This window comes from Lithobates pipiens, unplaced genomic scaffold (assembly GCF_037356315.1).
Source record: "Lithobates pipiens isolate NorthernLeopardFrog02 unplaced genomic scaffold, aLitPip1_a1.2 Scaffold_30, whole genome shotgun sequence".
In the NCBI taxonomy this organism is placed as follows: domain Eukaryota; kingdom Metazoa; phylum Chordata; class Amphibia; order Anura; family Ranidae; genus Lithobates; species Lithobates pipiens.
In genome coordinates, this window is record NW_027507791.1 from 153,216,357 (window position 1) to 153,236,996 (window position 20,640).

The following is a 20,640-nucleotide window of genomic DNA, read 5'->3' on the forward strand; positions in this document are numbered from 1 at the left end:
AGTGGCAGCCTGTGAAGCTCTGATGAACTCCATGCCCAAAAAGGTTAAGGCAGCCGGGCTATGGAGGGGCGCTCTCCAGAATGTGCTGCCCTTGATGTCATGTCGGGTTCAATGGTGGCAGGAGCGTGGCAGATTTCTCTGGGTGCAAGATAAGAATAGGTAAATCCACGGATTAAAGGGCGCAAAGTACCTGCCTTGCCCCGGACGCTGACAACCTACGCTACGCCACTGTCACTGGGCACCCTCTCCCTCAGCAGTGATGTGCCTGGCTCAGGCTGAAGGGGAGACCATTCTACCCAGAGAAGTTGACCGTGGGTGAAATATTTAAAGCTGTTGTATACCCGCTGAAGTTTTATTTTTTTCTTCACCTGCAAAGGAAAAGGCATAATGAGCTAGTATGCACCGCATACTAGCTCATTATGAAATACTTACCCTAGAATGAGACCCAACATCTGGCCCGATCCACGACGAGGGAGCTGACGTGTTCCCTCAGCGTTTCTTCCGGGTATCGTGGCTCCGGCGCTGTGAGTGTCCGGAGCCGTGATAGTCACTCCCACGCATGCGCGCGGGAGATTTCTTTCCGGCAGGGTCCGGAGTCTGCCAGACTTTCAGCCGAGAATCCCCTGTGCGCATACGCCGCTGCAGTCAGCGGCGCATTGCGAGATTTTTTTTTACCTACAGGTAAGCCTTATTATTGTCATGGTTATGCAATAGAGTTTGTCTGCTTACCTGTTTCCATGTGTTCATCTCTAGAGACCAGCCGACCCTCACCTGACTGCTTTTGTAATCCATCCTCTGGCATGTCCCCACCCTAGCTCCTATCAGAGAACTCTATATTAGCCTGTGCACTGCAGACCAACCCTGCTGATCAACCTTTGTGTGTTTAGCTTCCTGTTACCTGCCGTGTGCTCTTCTGTTGTTCCGTTACCGACTTTGGCGTGTCCTTGGCTATCCCTGTTTGCCTGTGATCCTAACCTATTGGCGTGTCCCTGACTATTCCTGTCTGCTTGTGGCCCCCGACCTTGGCTTTATTCCTCACTATCCCTATCCTCCTGTTGCCTACTGTGGGTGTGAGCTGGGGGTCGCGACCTGGAGCCAGTTGCAGCCCAGTCCATCCTCACCTCTAGAGGCTCTGGTGAACACCTGCTGGCTCTTAGACTTTGCGCTCCAGGGAATCTTACGCTCTAACCCCGGTGGCATCTGTCTTGGTGTTCTGGCGGCCCTGTCTTCCTTATCACCTTGACTCCTGTCTGCAGCAGTCAGCTGTAGGGTCCACAACCTTGCGGTGCACTCCTGATCCCTACGGTGTGCATCTGTCACCTGGCCTCAAGGTGACCTGACAATTATAGGTTTCCTGTAGGTAAAAGTCATAAAAATGACTATACAACCACTTTAACATGCTTTGTAAGCACTACTAAAAGTATTACTCAAAAAGCCAGTTATAAAGCAATAATTCTTTATAACTGGCTCTGAGAGTAATGCTTTATAACTGACATTGCAGTACTAACAAAACCAGTTGTATTACTCACAGATCCAGTTATAAAGCATTGCAAAGCCAGTTATAGAGGAGTTTTTCTTAATAACTGGCTTTGTGAGTACTCTATTATATCTGACTTTGGCCCCAATCTGTCACATTAAGGCAAAGTTCCACCCAAAAATGGAACTTCCACTTTAAGTGCTGGTGAACCCCTGACATGCCACATTTGGCATATCATTTTTTCCTGCACCCTCATCGCTGGACCGAGGGACAGGGAGTGTCTGATTATTAAAATTCAGCAGCTACACTTTTTGTAGCTGCTGACTTTTAAATGGATGGAACTCCGCTTTAAATTAAAAAAGTAAGTGTAACCAAATCCACACATCCTGGAACCCCAAATCCCTTTACCAACAGTCCCCGTGAATGCCAATTCCCGACTTCCCCTGGGGCTGGTTAGTTTAAAATGCCCAGGTCTATTTTTCGTCCCAGTCCGGACCTGCCTGGGTGCATGGGTGTAGTGGCAGGTCAATGCAACCCCAGTAAACCTAGCTTCAAGAGTTTTTACCGGTCCTTGGAAAGACTGAAATTCTGTATGCTGATAAAGGAAATTGATCTTCATAGGGAGAGAATTTGAGAATAAACCGCGAAGATCTTGCGAGCTACCTATTATAAATATATGAATAAAATTATTTAGTGTGTGTTGATCATCGACAGCTGTTAGCACTAATCGTGTCTCATAAAAGCATGTGAAGACAATATAAATTAAAAAATTACTATGCTGCGCTATCTCCTGATGTTCTTCCCAACACTAAATCTAAAGAGCCAACATTGAAAAAAAAAAAAAAATATATATATATATATATATATATATATCTCAACAAAAAATTGTATATAAAGTCCTTTGTTTCTGTAATAATATAATCTGTGATGTGCGTTACACTCCACAGAGGAAATTAAATAAGAATAATAAAACAAACTCTTTAAAGAATATATATATGGTGCCACAAACTTGAATCATAAAGTGCTATAGCGCATAAACCAGCGACATCTTGATCAAACAAAGGTCAGTCCAGCATAATAAATGTATTGCCCTTGTTAGATATATAGTGGTGACTTCATAAAAATTTGAAAACAACGTGTTACGGTGTCCACACTCGGGTGCTCCCCACCCTCAGGCAATAGCCTCTCACCTCAGAGCGTGTGACCTCCCAATTAAGTTCGGTCAACCACGCATGTCAATCACCTTAGGGATTCAAAGTGAGCTGTATGGTCCCAGACCGCTCACTGGTGCTGTTTCCTCATATGCAAACAGTAAAAAGAAACTCCATAGCGTAATACCATTTTAACACAGTTTATTGTACAAACAAAAAGCCCCAGTACATGGTACTCACATGGGTCAGGTGCATGTAGTGCACCACTCTGTAATGTGCCTAAAACACTGGGTTTAAGTTGAGGTCGTATGTCCGTTCTCTGTGAGGCAGACCAGCTGCTTCCTACGTTTTTATGAAGTCACCATTATATATCTAACAAGGACTCTACAGTATCTCACAAAAGTGAGTAAACTCCTCACATTTTTGTAAATATTTTATTATATCTTTTTCATGTGACAACACTGAAGAAATTTTACTTTGCTACCATGTAAAGTGGTGAGTGTATAGCTTGTATAACCGTATAAATTTGTTGTCCCCTCAAACTCAACGCACAGCCATTAATGTCTAAACCAATGGCAACAAAAGTGAGTACACCCCTAAGTAAAAATGTCAAAATTGGGCTCAATTAGCCATTTTCCCTCCCCGGTGTCATGTGGCTCATTAGTGTTACAAGGTCTCAGGTATGAATGGGGAGCAGGTGTGTTAAATTTGGTGTTATCTCTCTCACTCTCTCATACTGGTCACTAAAAGTTCAGCATGGCTCCTCGTGGTAAAAAAACTTTCTGAGGATCTGAAAAAAAGAATTGTTGCTCTACACAAAGATTGCCTAGTGTGGTGAATCTCCAATCCTGGGACCGGGTTTTGGGAACAGCCAGCAGTCTGGCTGGATGATTGCACAGGTGGGTCTTGGGCTTAAAACAAAGCCAACACCATGGTTCTGGGCTCCACCCTTCCGAGGAGTCCAGGCGTGTAAGGGAGAAGAAGTGTGCATGTCTGCACAGGTCGGTCTGTCAGAGCAGACAGAGGGTCCAAGCTTGTGGGCTGAAAGAGAAGCTGTTAAGGAGTGCTGAGGTACTGGGTGTACAGAACTCTGTTAAAGAGCCAAGAGGGCTGCAGCAGAAGTCTGAGCAGCAGTGCTGCTAAAGAGAGCCAGGTGGCTTGGTATTTTTGGTTCTACATACATTACTGCTGTGGAAAGCTGAAACCCCTGTGTGGGCAACTATTTTGTTTCTGGACTTTTCTTTCTTTAATAAAAGTGGGCCTACAAGCCCTTAAACGACATCTGGTGTGGATCCAGCTCACTGGTAAGCTCTACCTTTAAGCTAAAATAACCCCCAAATATTACAAGTGGTGTTCGAATGCGGGCACAAGACGGTGGAATCCGGGTCCTTGCTCCACAGTAAGTTCAAGTCAAAAAATTTTTTTTTTTCTCTTGCTATGAACTGTGTTTGTGTGCATGAGACAGCGCAATCAGTGTGTGCAATGTGCAGGTGAGGAAAGCTTGCATTAAGAGAAAAGCAACTTGCTTTAAAAGAGACCCTTTCATTTTCCTGGACTGTTTAAAGTTGTTCTGGAGTCTCTAAGTATGGGGCGGTCAAAGCTCTTAAAAGAAGCCAGGTTTGCTGAAATGAGAGACAGAGCTCTGTGGTTGGAGGGGTTGTTACCGCCTGAACGAGCCCCATACATACCTGATCAGAGTTTATCAAGGAGAAAAATGGCTGGGGTTGTCCCTAGCAACACTGGTGCAATGAGTGCACAGGTGACTGCTGTTATGGAGAGTCCACCAGCATTTGAATCTGCAGTGGATTGGTGCAAGCGGCATTTAGCAGCACTGGACCAAGCTACAGAGGAAAGGAAGCCAACCCTCAGTGCAAGGGAAAAGCCGCTGGATGTCCATAACTGGAAGAGGGCTGTTGTTGCCCCTGGCAAAGCTGCTGCAGTTAAAACAACAGCTATTGTGAAAGATGTGAATGTGTCACAGCATGAGACGGGATCCAGCAGAGAGAAGCCCATGCTATATGCAAGGAGAGAGGCTGATCAAAGGCTGAGGATGAGAGTGGTTGCCCATAGCAACGCAGAGGAAGCCAGTCGGGCTGTCGCTGTACCATGGGCTATGTCTAATAAGGATCGTGGAAAGCAGCTTAAGGAGGAGCCAATTTTTCATGTTGGAGAGAGCCAGCAAAGTTCTGCTGGGAGAGTGCGGTCTCCCATGGCAACCGGAGTGAAATTTATGCCTGAAAGGAGCTGCAGTAGAGGTTTGGTTCAGCATCCCCACAAAGAGGCCTGTGCATTTCGGCCAGCTGGGAATCACCAGGAGAGAATCGCTTTGGGAAAAAATCGTCCAGTACCATGCCTGGAGTGTGGCCAGCTGGGGCATGGCATGTTTTCTTGCCCTAGGTTGTGGAATACGGCTGGAGATAATGTTGCTGAGAAAGTTTTGTCTGTAGGCCCAGATTCCGGTGGAAATATGTTTGCAGTCACCCCTAGCAACAAGAAGTTTCCTGTTGTGCCTGCAGGGGGTGCTAAACGGTGGGAGATGCCTGCTGTAGTTTCATCCTGTGGCCACCAGGAGGAGTTGGCCAGTAAAAGTGCAGCAGAGGACTGGTGCATAAGACAACATACTCAAATGAAGATGGTGACCCCAACTACTGCGGTGGGTAAGACTGTCTTTAATGAAATGATGGCTGGAACTGCTGATTTCATGTATAAAAGGACTGGTTACGAGACTGTCCATGATGATGTGAGAGTGACCCCAGTTAGTGGGGCCACTGAATGTGCACTTGAGAATGACTTTTCCCTATATAGTGGGAAGGCAAGGGTTAAAATCCAAATAGATCCTGTGTTGATGACTAAAAGTGTTGTGTCTAATGACTATCAGGCTCATGTTGGCCGTGGGCTAGGACAGCCTACAAATGCGAAAAATGCTATAAGTGTTACTGTTAATGAAAAGTTTAATGCTGTTGGGAAAACGTTTGCTCTGAAAGAACCTGGGGTTATCAAAAATGGGCTGTTGCCTGTAGCAACTGGTGGTAAGACAGCACAGTTGTCCACAGGAATCTCCAGGGAACTTCACGTGTTGGAGTCAGAGGTTGCCCTGGACAACTGCGATGTCACTCTGGTGGGACAGAATGGAACTGTACTGTGTAATGGTAATGTGTTAGTGCAAGCTGCTAGTACTAAAAATGTGCAGGTAAATGGTGGATTAACACAACCTGTGAAAAATGCAAAGGTGTGTGAGGCTTATGAAATGCAAGCTGAGCAAGGTGGTGAATATGGTGTATTGCAACCTGTGCTACCTCAGTCTGATGTGATTTACAATGACTGGTGTAATAAGTCTGCAGCTGAGCCAGTCTGTTCTTATGTGTCTCCTTGGGCAGATGGATCGGTGCTGAGGAGTACCGCAGAAGGGAGCGCACATACAACAGATTGGGATAGTTGGAGCAAAAATCTTATCTCCCTGATAGATGAGGCTTTTATGCACAAAGATAAGGTGGACACGGTTTCTGCTGGGCCAGCAGGAGGGGCTGCAGAACAGCTTGTACCTGAGGGCGCGGTGGCTGCTGCAGGGGTTAACCCTGGTGAGCAGGATGAACCAAATAAGGGCACAGCAGAGACATTGTCTGTAACCCACAAAACTGAGGTTGACATGGAGTGTCAACGTGACGTTGTCACTGGTAATGTTCTGGAGCAGTTCACTGATGCTGAGCCTGAGAAGTTGGGTATGAGTCCAGCAATTGGCAGCGCTCTGGTGGAGCACCAGGCTGTGTTTACCTCCAGCCGGGAGGAGGTTCCGTTAACCGTCGCAACTTTTCAAGTCTCAGCAAGTGAGTCTCTCTGCATCCCCAGTGTCATGAAAATCCCCAGGAAGGACTTAGGTCTGGAGTCAAGGGCCTGGTTATTTACCAAAGCATTAAAAGAGATGCTTGAACTTTGGGATGTACAGCCAATCTATACTAGTGTGTCTCCTCCACAGTCTGATGGACTGCGCAGTACCACTAGGTGGAGCACTGTATGGCAGGCTGTACAGAGCAAAGTAAAACGGGACAGGAATGGTTTATTCCTAAATTTGCTAATTTTGTTAAAAGTTGCTGCTATGTATGCTGCTGGACTACGTGCAGAAGAAATATTTGAGACAGACTTTGGAGAAGTTGTAAATAAGCCTAAAATGTCTGTGGATTCACCTCCTAACAGCCAGATGGGAAGCATTTCTGCTGCTATGGTTCAGGGTGGTGCTGGTCAGTTATCGATTAAGGGCGCGTTTACTGCACCGGTAGAAAAACCACATGAGATGGAAGGGCCAAGTGTGAACCTGAAAGCAGCAGAGATCCTGACCAGGGCTCAAACAAAGGTGGTTAAAGAGACTGGGGTCCCCAGTCCAGTGCTTGGTTTAGGTGACAAACCTAATAAGGTCCCCGGGACAGGGGAATGGGCAAGGAGCGTGATAAAAATTGTATGTGGATCAGACGAGAGCTTGCCTGTTCCGGTGGATAAAAATACAGATGGCATCAGAACGGGTCAAGTGGTAGGACAGCTGCCTGCAGAGTGGGTGAACCCAGGGGAGGTGGCGTCCTGTGAGGTTCCTGTGGGTGATGGCGGCCCTCCAGTATGTGTGCCCTCTGCAGACTCTGCCCTAGCAAATTTTGAAACAAAAGGCATTGGTGACATGTGCAACATTGAGAGATCTAATGTTGGTTTGAATATGTCTGTTAATGATGAACCAAATAATGTGTTAATGGTACATGATGATGTGGTGCCCAAAGGTACAGGTAAACCTAGTAATCAATTAGTGACTGCTGAGTCAGGTACCAGAAATAAGAGGTGGGGTTCTGTTCTAAACACTATAGAAATAGGCCCCCTACAGTCTCAGAACAGTACTGCTGAGAGAGTTTTGGGGAAACCTGGGAACCTGAAGCGTGGAGGCAGAAGGGTTGGTAGGAAGACCAACGGGAACCCATTAAGATTTCAGGAGAGGAAGTGCTTATGGAAATGCACTCGGAAGAAAAGTTGGGAAGGTCGCATCAAAGCGCATAGCAGAGTGACAGTAAGGCTTAGAGGGAAACACCAAAGGAGGCATTGGGTGGAGTTCCCCGTTAGGAGAAGCGAGGTTGGACAGGAGGGTACTTCTGTAAATGGTATCTGGCACAGAGGTGCCAAAAGTAACTTGGGTGTTCCGCCCTCTGGGTCGAAACAAAGGGGGGGGATATGTGGTGAATCTCCAATCCTGGGACCGGGTTTTGGGAACAGCCAGCAGTCTGGCTGGATGATTGCACAGGTGGGTCTTGGGCTTAAAACAAAGCCAACACCATGGTTCTGGGCTCCACCCTTCCGAGGAGTCCAGGCGTGTAAGGGAGAAGAAGTGTGCATGTCTGCACAGGTCGGTCTGTCAGAGCAGACAGAGGGTCCAAGCTTGTGGGCTGAAAGAGAAGCTGTTAAGGAGTGCTGAGGTACTGGGTGTACAGAACTCTGTTAAAGAGCCAAGAGGGCTGCAGCAGAAGTCTGAGCAGCAGTGCTGCTAAAGAGAGCCAGGTGGCTTGGTATTTTTGGTTCTACATACATTACTGCTGTGGAAAGCTGAAACCCCTGTGTGGGCAACTATTTTGTTTCTGGACTTTTCTTTCTTTAATAAAAGTGGGCCTACAAGCCCTTAAACGACATCTGGTGTGGATCCAGCTCACTGGTAAGCTCTACCTTTAAGCTAAAATAACCCCCAAATATTACACTAGGCTATATAAAAGATTGCCAGGACCCTTAAAACTGACCCTACAGTGGTTTAACAGGACAGGTTCTGCTAAGAACATTAGTCCCCATTGGTCGACCAAAGAAGTTGAGCGCACATGCTCAGCGTCATATTCAGAGGTTGTCTTTGGGAAAGAGACGTATGAGTGCTGCCAGCATTGCTGCAGAGGTTGAAAGGAGCCTGTCACAGACCATATGCCGCACACTGCATTAAAATGGTCTACATGGCTGCTATCCAAGAAAGAAGCATCTTCTAAAGATGATGCAAAAGAAAGCCCGCAAACAGTTTGCTGAAGACAAGCAGGCTAAGAACGTGGATAAATGGAACCATGTCCTGTGGTCTGATGAGTCCAAGATAAAGTTATTTGGTTCAGATGGTGTCAAGCGTGGGTGGCGCCAACCAGGTGAAGAGTACAAAGACAAGTGTGTCTTGCCTACAGTCAAGCATGGTGGTGGTAGTGTTATGGTCTGGGGCTGCATGAGTGCTGCTGGCACTGGGGAGCTACACTTCATTGAGAGAACCATGAAAGTCAACATGTACTGTGACGTACAGAAGCAGAGCATGCTTCAGATGGTGTCAAGCGTGTGTGGCAGCAACCAGGTGAAAAGTGGATAAACAAGTGTGTCTTGCCTACAGTCAAGCATGGTGGTGGTAGTGTCATGGTCTGAGGCTGCATGAGTGCTGCAGAGCTGGAGAGCTATAGTTCATTGAGGGAACCATGAACGTCAACATGTACTGTGACATATTGATACTGGGCCGTGGGGCAGTATTCCAACATAACGACCCCAAACACACCTCCAAGACAACCACTGCCTTGCTAAAGAGGCTGAGGGTAAAGGTGATGGACTGGCCAAGCATGTCTCCAGACCTAAACCCTTCTGAGCATCTGTGGGACATCCTTAAATGGAAGGTGGAGGAGCCCAAGGTCTCTGACATCCACCAGATAGAGGATGTCATCATGGAGGAGTGGAAGAGGACTCCAATGGCAACATTTGGACATTTTCACTTAGGGGTGTACTCACTTTTGTTGCCAGCGGTTTAGACATTAATGGCTGTGTGTTGAGTTATTTTGAGGGGGCAACAAATTGACACTGTTATACAAGCTGTACACTCACTACTTTACATTGTAGCAAAGTGTAATTTCTTCAGTGTTGTCACATGAAAAGATAGAATAAAATATTTACAAAAATGTGAGGGATGTACTCACTTTTGTGACATACTGTGTATTTATTATGCTGGACTGACCTTTGTTTGATCAAGATGTCACTCGTTTATGCACTATAGCACTTTATGATTCACAATTGTGGCACCATATATATATTCTTTAAAGAGTTTGTGTTATTATTTCATTTCTGTGGAGTGTAACGAACATCACAGATTATATTATCACAGCAACAAAGGACCATATATATATATATATATATATATATATATATATATATATATATATATATATATATATAATTTTTTTTTTTTGCTTCAATGTTGGCACTTTAGATTTATCGTTGGGAAGAACATCGGGAGATAGCGCAGCATAGTCATTTTTTAATTTATAGTGAATTTGAAAATGATGCTGCTTTGCTAATGCAAAAAACTTGTGTCATGTGAAGGAAGTATGTTCCCTGCTAGCAGTGGTATCAGATGAAACAAAGGTTTTTCTGAAGTCCAATGAGGGACCAAGAGTGTCAGAGCTCGAGATTATCAAGACAACTTTCCAAAATTCGCAAAAGGGCTTGCTCTAAAGTATATGGGTGCATGGGTTAAATTAAGAACCACAGGCTCCTGATTTTAAAAATATGTTGTTTGCTGTGAGCAAAGATTCAAAACCATTTGGAACACTCTTTGTAAATAGAATAAACAAGTTCCCACATGACACATGGCTGGATTATTTTGGTTGATTTGGTGTATATAAGGCAACCTAGAAGAATGCTGGACTGAACTAGGAAAGCAGAAGTGTTTAAAGCCATTCCATACAACAATGTTACCAAAAGGGTTTCTTCTACAGTATGCAAAACTTTGGTGCTACTTGCCAGCTTATAGTCAAAAATGCTTTCAAGAGTTTCCTATAATAGATGAGCTGGTTTATAGTGATGTTGCCATGGGAGATAACAAACTGTACTGTCCTGCCTAAGGCTGAGACTGCAAAACGAATGTGTCATAATTACTAATGTTAAAAATGTAAAAGCATTGCAGGACCAAGATAAGTATCCACAGTGAAAAATGAGGACAACATCACCAAGTACTGTATCAGTCTGATATAATAGAAGTCACAAGCATAGACAAAGATACAGGGAAATACTGCGCAGCAAAAGCAGAAAAAGAAACTCTTGTTGCTTTGGTGGGGGATAATTTGAAGGAGAGATTTTCAACCTTTAGAAAAGTAGCCCAGGATGCATTAAATGTCCTAGAGAGTGCCATGGCTTTTAAAAGTTGCCAAAAAGGACTTTGAGTTCCAAAGGAAACAGCCACTACAAAATGGTAATAGTGAAAACATACAGTGCTTTGAAAAAGTATTCACACCCCTTAACATTTTGCACTTTTTATCATGTTACAACCGAAAACGTAAATGTATTTTACTGGGATTTTATGTAGTAGACCAACACAAAGTGGCACATAATTGTGAAGTGAAAGAACAATAATAAATGGTTTTCACATTATTATTTTTTTACAAATAAATATCACAAAAGTGTGGTGTGCATTTGTATTCAGCCTCCTTTACTCTGACACCTCTAACTAAAATCTAGTGCAACAAATTGCATTCAGAAGTCACCTAATTAGTAAATTGAGTCTACCTGCATGTAATTTAATCTCAGTATAATGACAGCTGTTCTGCAAAGCCCTTAGATGTTTGTTAGAGAACCATAGTGAACAAACAGCATAATGGAGGCCAATGAACACACCATTTAAAGCGGTATGAATACTTTTTCAAGGCAACGTAACCCCTCTAAAGTCAACTTAAGGTGTATCAATGTGAAGAATACATGAACTTTGTTAATTTGTTTTTCCTGGATGTTCAGTGCTAGGTATTTATTAATCTGCTAATGTCATATAGCCAGAAGAGCTCCCAGAACCATGACATTGTTTAGACTTTACCTCAGTATAAACTGTAAAAAATTCTCTGTAACACTCTTTAAGAAACTCTTAAAACGTCCCTTGGGTTATTATGCCTGCCTTTAGAGATTCAAAATAAATGCTTAAATCCACCTCTGTTTGCATTCTGGGGAAGAGCCCTTTAAAAACAGCTTGGGCAACTTCAGCTACAAGCCACTCGAGTACTGATAGACTGCAATATAATATTTGTTTGGGTTAAATACTCTTTAAATTAATTTACTGTATAATCGTAATATATGCCAACAACCAGCTATGGGAGAGTCACTGTATAATGCTTGCACTTTTTTTGTTATTACTTTTTATCCTTGCATATGCAATAATGAATTACCTATTAGTAGAATGGAAATAGGAGGGGTGTTAAGGGGCCTCAGACAACATTACATGGACTCACAGCACCTAAAGGACTCTGCTGGGGGACTGTGAATAATAGAGGAGAATCTGGAAATTAACTTATAGTGATTGTAAAGATTTTTTTCTATAGAAATAACAAACATTTTATACTTACCTGCTCTGTACAGTGGTTTTGCACAGGGCAGCCCAGATCCTCCTCTTCTCGAGTCCCTCTTCGGCTCTCCTAGCCCTTCCCTCATGTCGAATGCCCCCACAGTAAGCAGCTTTTTATGGGGGTACCCGAGTCGAGCAGCAGCTCCCTGTGTCCATTCATACATGAAGCCCCGGTTCAGCCCTGCCCCCTTTCTTTTCTGAACGGTTAACTGACTTTGACAGCAGCGGGAGCCAATCTGGAGGGAGAGTCCTGGATGGCTGAGGCACTCGTTGACATCGCTATAGGAAGATCGGGCTCAGGTAAGTATTAGGGGGGCTGCTGCACACAGAAGGCTTTTTATTTTAATGCATAGAACGCTTTAAGATAAAAAAAAACCTGTTGCCTTTACAACCATTTTAAAGCACTTTTGTAAATGTAGCAAAGAATTTATTCATTTACATTGCTGAATATAGAAATGGAAGAGCTTTCCAAGCAAGTTATTTTTTTTGTGTACATAGAATGATTGCCTACCATGTATGTCTACATTCTTTTGCAGCTTTTAAATCCCGAAGACGATCTTATGCCAGGGAAAATACGTGATAGCAATCGCTCAACTCTTCTTGCAACAATTCAGGAACATGGCTATCCTACCATTAATTTGGGTATTGTAGGAGATAAGTAAGTGTCACTTTTTAAGTGCATATATAAATTAGGAACATTATTTCTGCATTCACAGCCAGTGCTGCAGTTGTGACTTACTATATGTAATTTCAGTTATAGTTCCACTTAACTGAGATATTTCACTGACTCATTTTACTTTTATATGTCATGTATGAAATACAAGAGGAAACTACTGAGATTATGAAGGTGCTCAAAGAAATTAGATGATTGTTGTATTTTAAGAGATATTCCTCAACAAGCAGTCACAGACCGAAATAAAAACATTGTCAGAAGCAATAAACCTTTCCCACTCCACTAAAAATGTGTTAATGCCTGTCGCCAATGGAAAGATTTTCCATCACTTCCTGTCAGGAAAACAGAAATAAAAACTTGATAAAGGCCCTAGCTCTACCCCACACTATTTAAAAAACAAAATATTTTTTTTTTCTGAAATTGGGATTTAACTATAATACTTGCCAAAGGCTTTGTAATTCTTTAACCACTTCAGCCCCGGACCATTTTGCTGGTCAAAGACCAGACCACTTTTTGCGATTCGACACTGCGCCGCTTTAACTGATAATTGCGCGGCCATGCGACGTGGCTCCCAAACAAAATTGACGTCCTTTTTTTTCCCACAAATAGAGCTTTCTTTTGGTGGTATTTGATCACCCCTGCCGGCGGCGCACTCGCGATGGCAGGGCGGCATTTAAGATTGGACGTATCTGTACGCCAATATGCCTGCCTGTACCATTCTGCCGACGTACATCGGCGTGCGCTGGTCGGGAAGCGGTTAAAGCTGCCCTCTGATTAAATCAGTACAACATCGTCAGGGACCTTCCCAAGCTAGTAATAGGACAGTAAAGGAATGGCCGCTCATGGATAAGGTCATCTCTGTGTTGTCTTCTCCTATAAGCAAGCTATTTGCATTGGACAAACAGTGATACGTAATAGTAGGTACATCCTTACTGGATGATAGTACTGCCACTCCCACTCTGGCTTGGACATAACTGTATCTGGAGTAGGACATAAAGAGAGAATTAGATGTTTCCATGTTCGTACTGAGGTCCTTCAGTTACAGAGCTGGTGGAAGTTCCATTTGTAAATAGGCCCTCTGATGCGTTGAATTGTAGTTTATTCGTCTGCTTTGATTCACTCCTATGCATTTTACTGCTTTTTGCATTTTGCACATTTGAACTACAGAACGTGTTCCTTTGGAAACCATGTTAAGTGGACTGTAGTGCAAAAATGCATAGGTGTGAATCAGACCTGAATGAGTGATGTGGCTCTGCAGGCAGAGCCATGCACATCTGGGTAAATGTAAAAAGTGACAGGAGCCAATTGGAAGAAGAACCTCATAATCCTGTAAGGGCTGGAGGCGCCCATGCGCCATGGTACACCTTAAAAAAAAATTGCCTTTTATGAAAACATAACTGGATGAAATTAGGGATTATATCTGTTATTTGTATCTGTTGAATCTTAAATTTAAATATTTGTGGTAGTAGATAAATATTATTTACACCATTCCCTCTTTAAAATGAATTTTCTTCCTTAACCACTTCCTGACCAAAGCACTTTTTGCGATTCGGCACTGTGTCGCTTTAACTGGCAATTGCGCGGTAATGCGACATGGCTCCCAAACAAAATTGAATTTGTTTTTGCCACAAATAGAGCTTTCTTTTGGTTGTATTTCATCACCCCTGCGGTTTTTATTTTTTGTGCTATAAACAAAAAAAGAGCGACAATTTTGAAAAAACACATTATTTTTTACTTTTTGCTATAATAAATATCCCCCAAAAAATGTATAAAAAAAATGTTTTCCTCAGTTTAGGCCGATATGTATTCTTCTACATATTTTTGATAAAAAAAAATCGCAATAAGCGATTATTGATTGGTTTGAGCAAAAGTTATAGCGTTTACAAAATAGGGGATAGTTTTATGACATTTTATATATATATATATATATATATATATATATTATTATTTTTTTATTTATTTTTTTTAAATGGCGGTGATCAGTCACTTGTTTACATAGGCAGACCACCATTCTCCCTCAGTACCAAAGTACTCGATGTCCGCCGCCACCTGCTGATCAGCTCTCGCTATGTATAATCACAGCGGGAGCTGGCCCCCGGGAAAACGTAAAATACACCTGAAAACAACACTTAAATTTCATTGATGCATGCGTTTACAGTTGTTCCCTTTGAAGTCTGTGGGCCAGAAATGCATCAATAGTAGCTCATGTAGCTTTTGGAGCTTCAGGTGTCTGAGTGCTCATGAGTGAACAGCTACAATTGAAGTTCATGGAATTTATGTTGAGAATTTTGAAACTTTGAGTTAAGGTTTGAATAGGGCCTAAGTTGTATTTGAAGTTTCATGGGAATTCTGGCAGTGTCATATCCTCAAATCAATCTGCCCTAACTTCTGCTAGCAGTCCCTGTAATATAGTAGCGCTGGAGTGTGAAAGGAAGATGCGATACAAGGCAGCAATTGGTTCATGCTCTGACATGAAGCATACTGATAAGCGAAAGCAGAATGACTGGAAAAGGAGCTTATCAATGTGCTGCTTCTACTTTGACTTGTCAGGGACAGGCTTAGGAGGGTCCAGGATGGCCTGAGTCAGGCAGTGGGTTGAATGTTGCTGACCATCTGCCTACGAACATCTAGTAGCAAAAAAAAAGAAGAATGCAAGAATCAAAGGTTATTACAGTAAAACCTTGGATTGCAAGCATAATTCGTTCCGAAAACATGCTTGTAATCCAAAGCACTTGTATATCAAAGAGAATTTCCCCATAAGAAATAATGGAAATTCGGATGATTCGTTCCACAATCATTTATTTATTCATAGGTCTTTCAGTTTTCAGTCCATATAAAAAGATCATAGCAATGTGATAGATTGTGTAACCATAACAATTCCATTTACAAGAGAATTAGAAGCAAAATCCAGCATGAGCTACAGAGTATAAAAGAGAAGAGAGGCACCCGTTAAGTGTAGCAATATTTAATAAAGGTACAACATTTAGCCACTCACATGGTTGATGATTAAAACAGGCACATCTAACTATGCAGGCACCTTGGGGTAAAGCTGTCCACATAGACCATCCTCTGCACCGCTGGCTCTCACTGCTGCCATGGTGACCGGGAAGACTACCTTGCTGTAGAGCAATCTGAAAGTGAGGCTTGTGGAGCGCAACGTGGAAGGGATGATGGCGGTGCGGAGGATGATGAGTTGGGAGGATGCGAGTTTCTAAATGTTGTACCTTCATTAAATGTAACCATATTGCCACACTTAGAGGCACCTCTCTTCTCTTTTATACTTAGTTGTGACTTGACGCTACTTATATATCAAGTCAATATGTATGAAAAAATGTTGCTTGTCTTGCAAAATTCTCTCAAACCAAGGTTTTACTGTAGCGTGGCAAAAGCCGGTTTGTTATGTTAACTCTTAGTTGCTGATTCATTGTTTTGTTGTTGATTCATTGTTCTACTTTAAACAGAACATCTGCTTATGATTTATTTTACTTTAATAGACTTGAATTACCTTGAAAAATGATATTTTAGGCAAAAGTATTTTATTTTTGGTTGAATCTCTTTACAGCCCAGATGACTTATTAAATGCCTTAAATGAAGGTATCAGCCGTGCTGATGTTATCATCACGTCAGGTGGTGTGTCCATGGGAGAGAAGGTAAAACTATATAGCTTATACAATTATTTATAAATGATTATTAATTTGAAATACAAAGGGCAGTACCTGTGTACAAAGTGCATTAGCCCATAGCAACCAATTTTATGCTAGCTAAGCCAAATAAAAAATTTAATGTAAGATCTGGTTTATTTAATGCCCTTACAATAAGGGTTATTTATAATATAGAAACCAAAAGTGTTGATGTTGCCTTAAGCTGTCAGTTAGGATACAGCCGTGACTGTGTATTATGTAGCAGTAATACATTTTAAATACTTGTATTTTTCATCTAACACAAAGATCTCCAAACTCTGGTCTGTTTTTAAGCAGGCCACAGCTCGGGTCAGGGGTGTTACCCTCAAAGTGTGACTGAGGATTCAGATCAGCAGAGGCTTGCTGTCATCTCCACTCCCTACAATAAACTGCCCCTCCCATTTCAACTTGCTCTGTTTCAATCCCCGCTACCAGTGGTCTTAGTAACCAATGACGTGTTAGCTCCAGCATTTCCAGACCTGCTCTGCCTTTCTTACATTGGTAAGGAAGACTCTGATGTAAGGGGTGACTATGATGGGGCCCTGATTTAAGGGGGCTCTGATGGGGACCCTGATGTATGGGGGGCTTTGATGGATCTCTGATGGGGGACCCTAATGTAAAGGGGACACTGATGGAGGATCCTGAACTAAAGGTAAATCTGACGGGGAACCCTAATGTAAGGGGGTCATTCATTAATGAATCTGAGTTGTTTCAGCCTGCAAATATTTGTAAAATTTAGGATGTGGCCTTCCTACTGAAAAGTTTGGAGACCCCTGACCTTTCAAATACTTAATTTTTGTCACTTATCCATACATGCTATAGAAGGGGTCTCCAGGTCTTCTAAACAAATGGCTATTTTACCATACTTCAGCCTTAAGGGGGGCCAGTAGGGGCTAGTAAACAATAACTTGGGCTTGGTGGTCAGTAGAAGTGACCCGTGGTCAGTAAAAGGAAGAACAGTACTCCATCATTGGTATTGTTAAGGGGAATAGTGGCCCATTGTTGCTATCAGCGTGAGGAATAATGCCCCATTCTTGGCGTCATTGGAGGGAATTATGTCCCATTATTGGTGTCAGTGGGAGGATTTATGCCACATCATTGGTGCCAATAGAAGGAATTCTATCAGCTGGATAAAGACAAACCAAGGGCCACATCTGGTCCATGGGCCACAGTTTGGAGATCACTGCTCTATATTGTTATCTACTGTTGTGTCTTTAGAATGTAGGTTCCAGTAACTAGGGGTTTAATATCATATTTATATTAATGAATGCTGCCGTTACAACCACAGCGCTCATTGAGCAATTCTGATTCAGGAGACACACCCGTGTGGGATTTTCTTTGTTTACCATCTACAAACGGTAGCAGCCCTGCAAAACGCATTGGTTTAACCATTTTTTTTCTACTTTCAATAAATGATTTCAAATTATACCCTTTTTGCATTTCATGGGATATTTGGCATGCCCCCTTTCCTATCACGTTTATATTAATGTCTCACTACCTGTCACCATTCTAGAAAACATTTTAGAAAACAACAAAATAAAGTGTGCAATGGAAGCATTAAATTAGTATAAACTGTTTGTAGAGATTCAAGAGCATTGAAGGAAATCAAAATAAAATAAATAGAATTACATTTGGTTTTCCATTGTCTCATCTTTAGATGGGAGTGACATATAACCTTTATAGCTAGTCATATGTCGAATTTTTTTTTCAGATCAAGTCAATAAGCCTTAGATTTTTTAATAAATGGTTTCTTTTCAGTTTATGTCTTGTGCTTACATAAATACATCTCTGCAGCTGTCTGGATAGTGGCAGGGGAATTCCCAGTAGATGCCAGTGAATATCCAGCTGTCTCTTTTTGCAGTGTTAGAAAATTAATGTAAGAAATTTATATACTTTTAGCCAGTCTCTTGGCATTTCATTAACTTTCTAGTTGTATTGTGGTGTATTTTATTGCAAATTAAAGAATGCAAGGTAGCAGATTTGAGAAGTGTTTGTCTTATCATTTTTCTTTCATAACAGGACTATCTTAAGCAAGTGCTGGATATAGATCTTCATGCACAAATCCATTTTGGTCGAGTTTTTATGAAGCCAGGGTAAGTCTTTCATGTTTAAATGTGTGCCATAAAGTATATCTAAACCCAAAAAAAAGGCTGTAATACTTTTCAGCTTACCATTGCTTAGATGTGACATATTACGTATAGTCTCCATTTCAAGTAATGGGCAGTACACAGCCATGCTTGCATGTATGGTGCTTCTCTCCAAATGTCAAGTGGCATGTTTGGGGAGAAGCACCTTAAACACATGCCAGGGCAAACACTGATACGGAATTCATCAGTGTTTATCTTAACATGGCCACGTACAGCAATTCACTTGTATTGGCAGCTTCCTGGATGCCAGAAAGCATCTGAAATGTTATGCCTCAGAACAATAGAGCTGCTAAGTGTCATTGTGCTTGATAACTTATTTCTCCTGGCTTTTTCTCCCTTTATTTTCACCTGGTGAGTCTGCCACTAACACATTTCCTCGCCTAGGGTGAAAGCAATTACTTATTGTAGCTGTTCCACCCTAGAACAGAACAACAATAACCTCCCCCTCTATAACAAAGAGAGAAGGAGCTCTGTGGTTCGAAGATATAGCTAGGAACATCGCAACTGACGAGGACAGTTAACAAGATTTCTGGAAGGATCAGCAAATATTTTACCTGAGTCCAATCGCGATCCAGCGATGTGCATAACATTCCCTGCTCTCCAGGATCTCTTGCTCCTCATTGGCTAAGACGATCACACCAGTGAGCCAATGAGAAGAGAGAGAGGGTGGGGTCGAGCCACAGCTCTGTGTCTGAATGGACACCCTTTTATTACCTTGCAGCTTACCAATTCTTATATGTGGTGGCTGCATTTGTTTTCTTTTTTAAACTTGCTTTCTGCTGTTTTCACCAGTAAGTCTTTTGCTTTTAAAGCACAAGCTTTCGTGCAGATGTTTTAGTTACAGGGATGAGACAAACAATTTAACGCTGGCAGGGTTTGCTTACAATGATCAGCTTTTATTTATGTAAAACCTTTATCCCATCAGAAAAGAAAACGCTTTAACTGCTTATAAACTATTAGCTGGAGTTTACCTCAATGTGTTACTGTATTTAAATCTGCTAGTACATCTGACACTCCCCTCCCCCAAGACTGACCATGCTGCTGTACAAATGTGACCTCTGTGCTCTATGATCCAGATCGGGGGCACTCTAATACAGGAGATTTGTTACTGGCCATATCTCCAGATGAAAACAGAGGGAGAAAAAGCCTAAAAAAAGAAAACAATTGCAGCCACTACATCTAATTATTGGTAAGCTGCAATATATTACATTTTTGGTTTGGGGTTTAATACCACTTTAATTATCATTCATGCTATCATGTTTGCAGGGCAGGTTATGTGGTTGCAAGGGGACGAGGATTGCTTCCTATTTATAGAGCACACGTTCCTTCTTCCTATATGTAGGATATCTTTACCTGTGGTTTTGTTATGATGATGGATCTTAACATTTAGAGACTATGTTGCCTTTTACAGGATTATCTGCACTATCAATGGGGAAAATAGAAGCTAGAGCAATATTCAAAGTTATGTCACAAAGAGACCGATTAGAAGAAGATCTCAGTAGAGCAAATTGAGTTGTCTTTGAGGTGGTTAGTTCAAATACATAAAAATACCACAACTTCCCTTTCACGATTACCCATAGTGAAGGGGAGACAGCATAAAAAAAAGAGAAACAAGAGGGTTAGAAGAAAAGGATGAAGAGCTGGCAAAAAGTGAAGAAAGAAGGGTAGACCGAGTACTGAAGGAGGGGAGAGGAGGTTAACCCAGAAGCTCACATTAACCAAAACAGGCATAACGGCACTTAAGCTACAGTTTCAAAAGCACATGGTTAGCTGGGAAGAAAATTATTAGCTAAGGCTCCCAGGCACACAGAAATTTGTCATATGTGTTGTTAAGAATCACTGTGAGTTTTTCATTTTTAAATTTATAAGTGTGCCATGTACACCGCTTTTCACCTCATCAAAGCTGAGGGTCAGTGACCCCCATGCCCTCGGTATTGTCTACTTTGTGGTCATAAAAATGTGATTAATAAGCCTATGCACCCATCGAGTGATGTAAATTTTGGTTTGTGTAGAAGCGTTTCCCAGGGATCTTTACGCAAGTTGACATGGAGGATCATATTGACCATAGTGTATATATCCACACCCTCTTGACCCTGGGGCCCATCCACCATACATGATTCATGCCCCCAGGTCTGAGCAGCCCCGAAAACATGAGGAGAG

General features: G+C 42.3%; 1 protein-coding gene across 26 annotated transcripts in view; it reads left to right on the plus strand.

Annotated features, from left to right (window-relative positions):
• The window catches only part of GPHN (gephyrin), a 935,903-nt gene that overhangs the window by 859,346 nt on the left and 55,917 nt on the right, over positions 1-20,640 (plus strand). For all 26 annotated transcript variants that reach the window (XM_077464979.1, XM_077464987.1, XM_077464985.1 and 23 more), the window contains 3 exons: positions 12,517-12,638; positions 16,216-16,303; positions 18,353-18,426. In XM_077464979.1, coding sequence (XP_077321105.1) covers positions 12,517-12,638; positions 16,216-16,303; positions 18,353-18,426 — 284 coding nt within the window. The remainder of the gene's footprint in view (positions 1-12,516; positions 12,639-16,215; positions 16,304-18,352; positions 18,427-20,640) is intronic.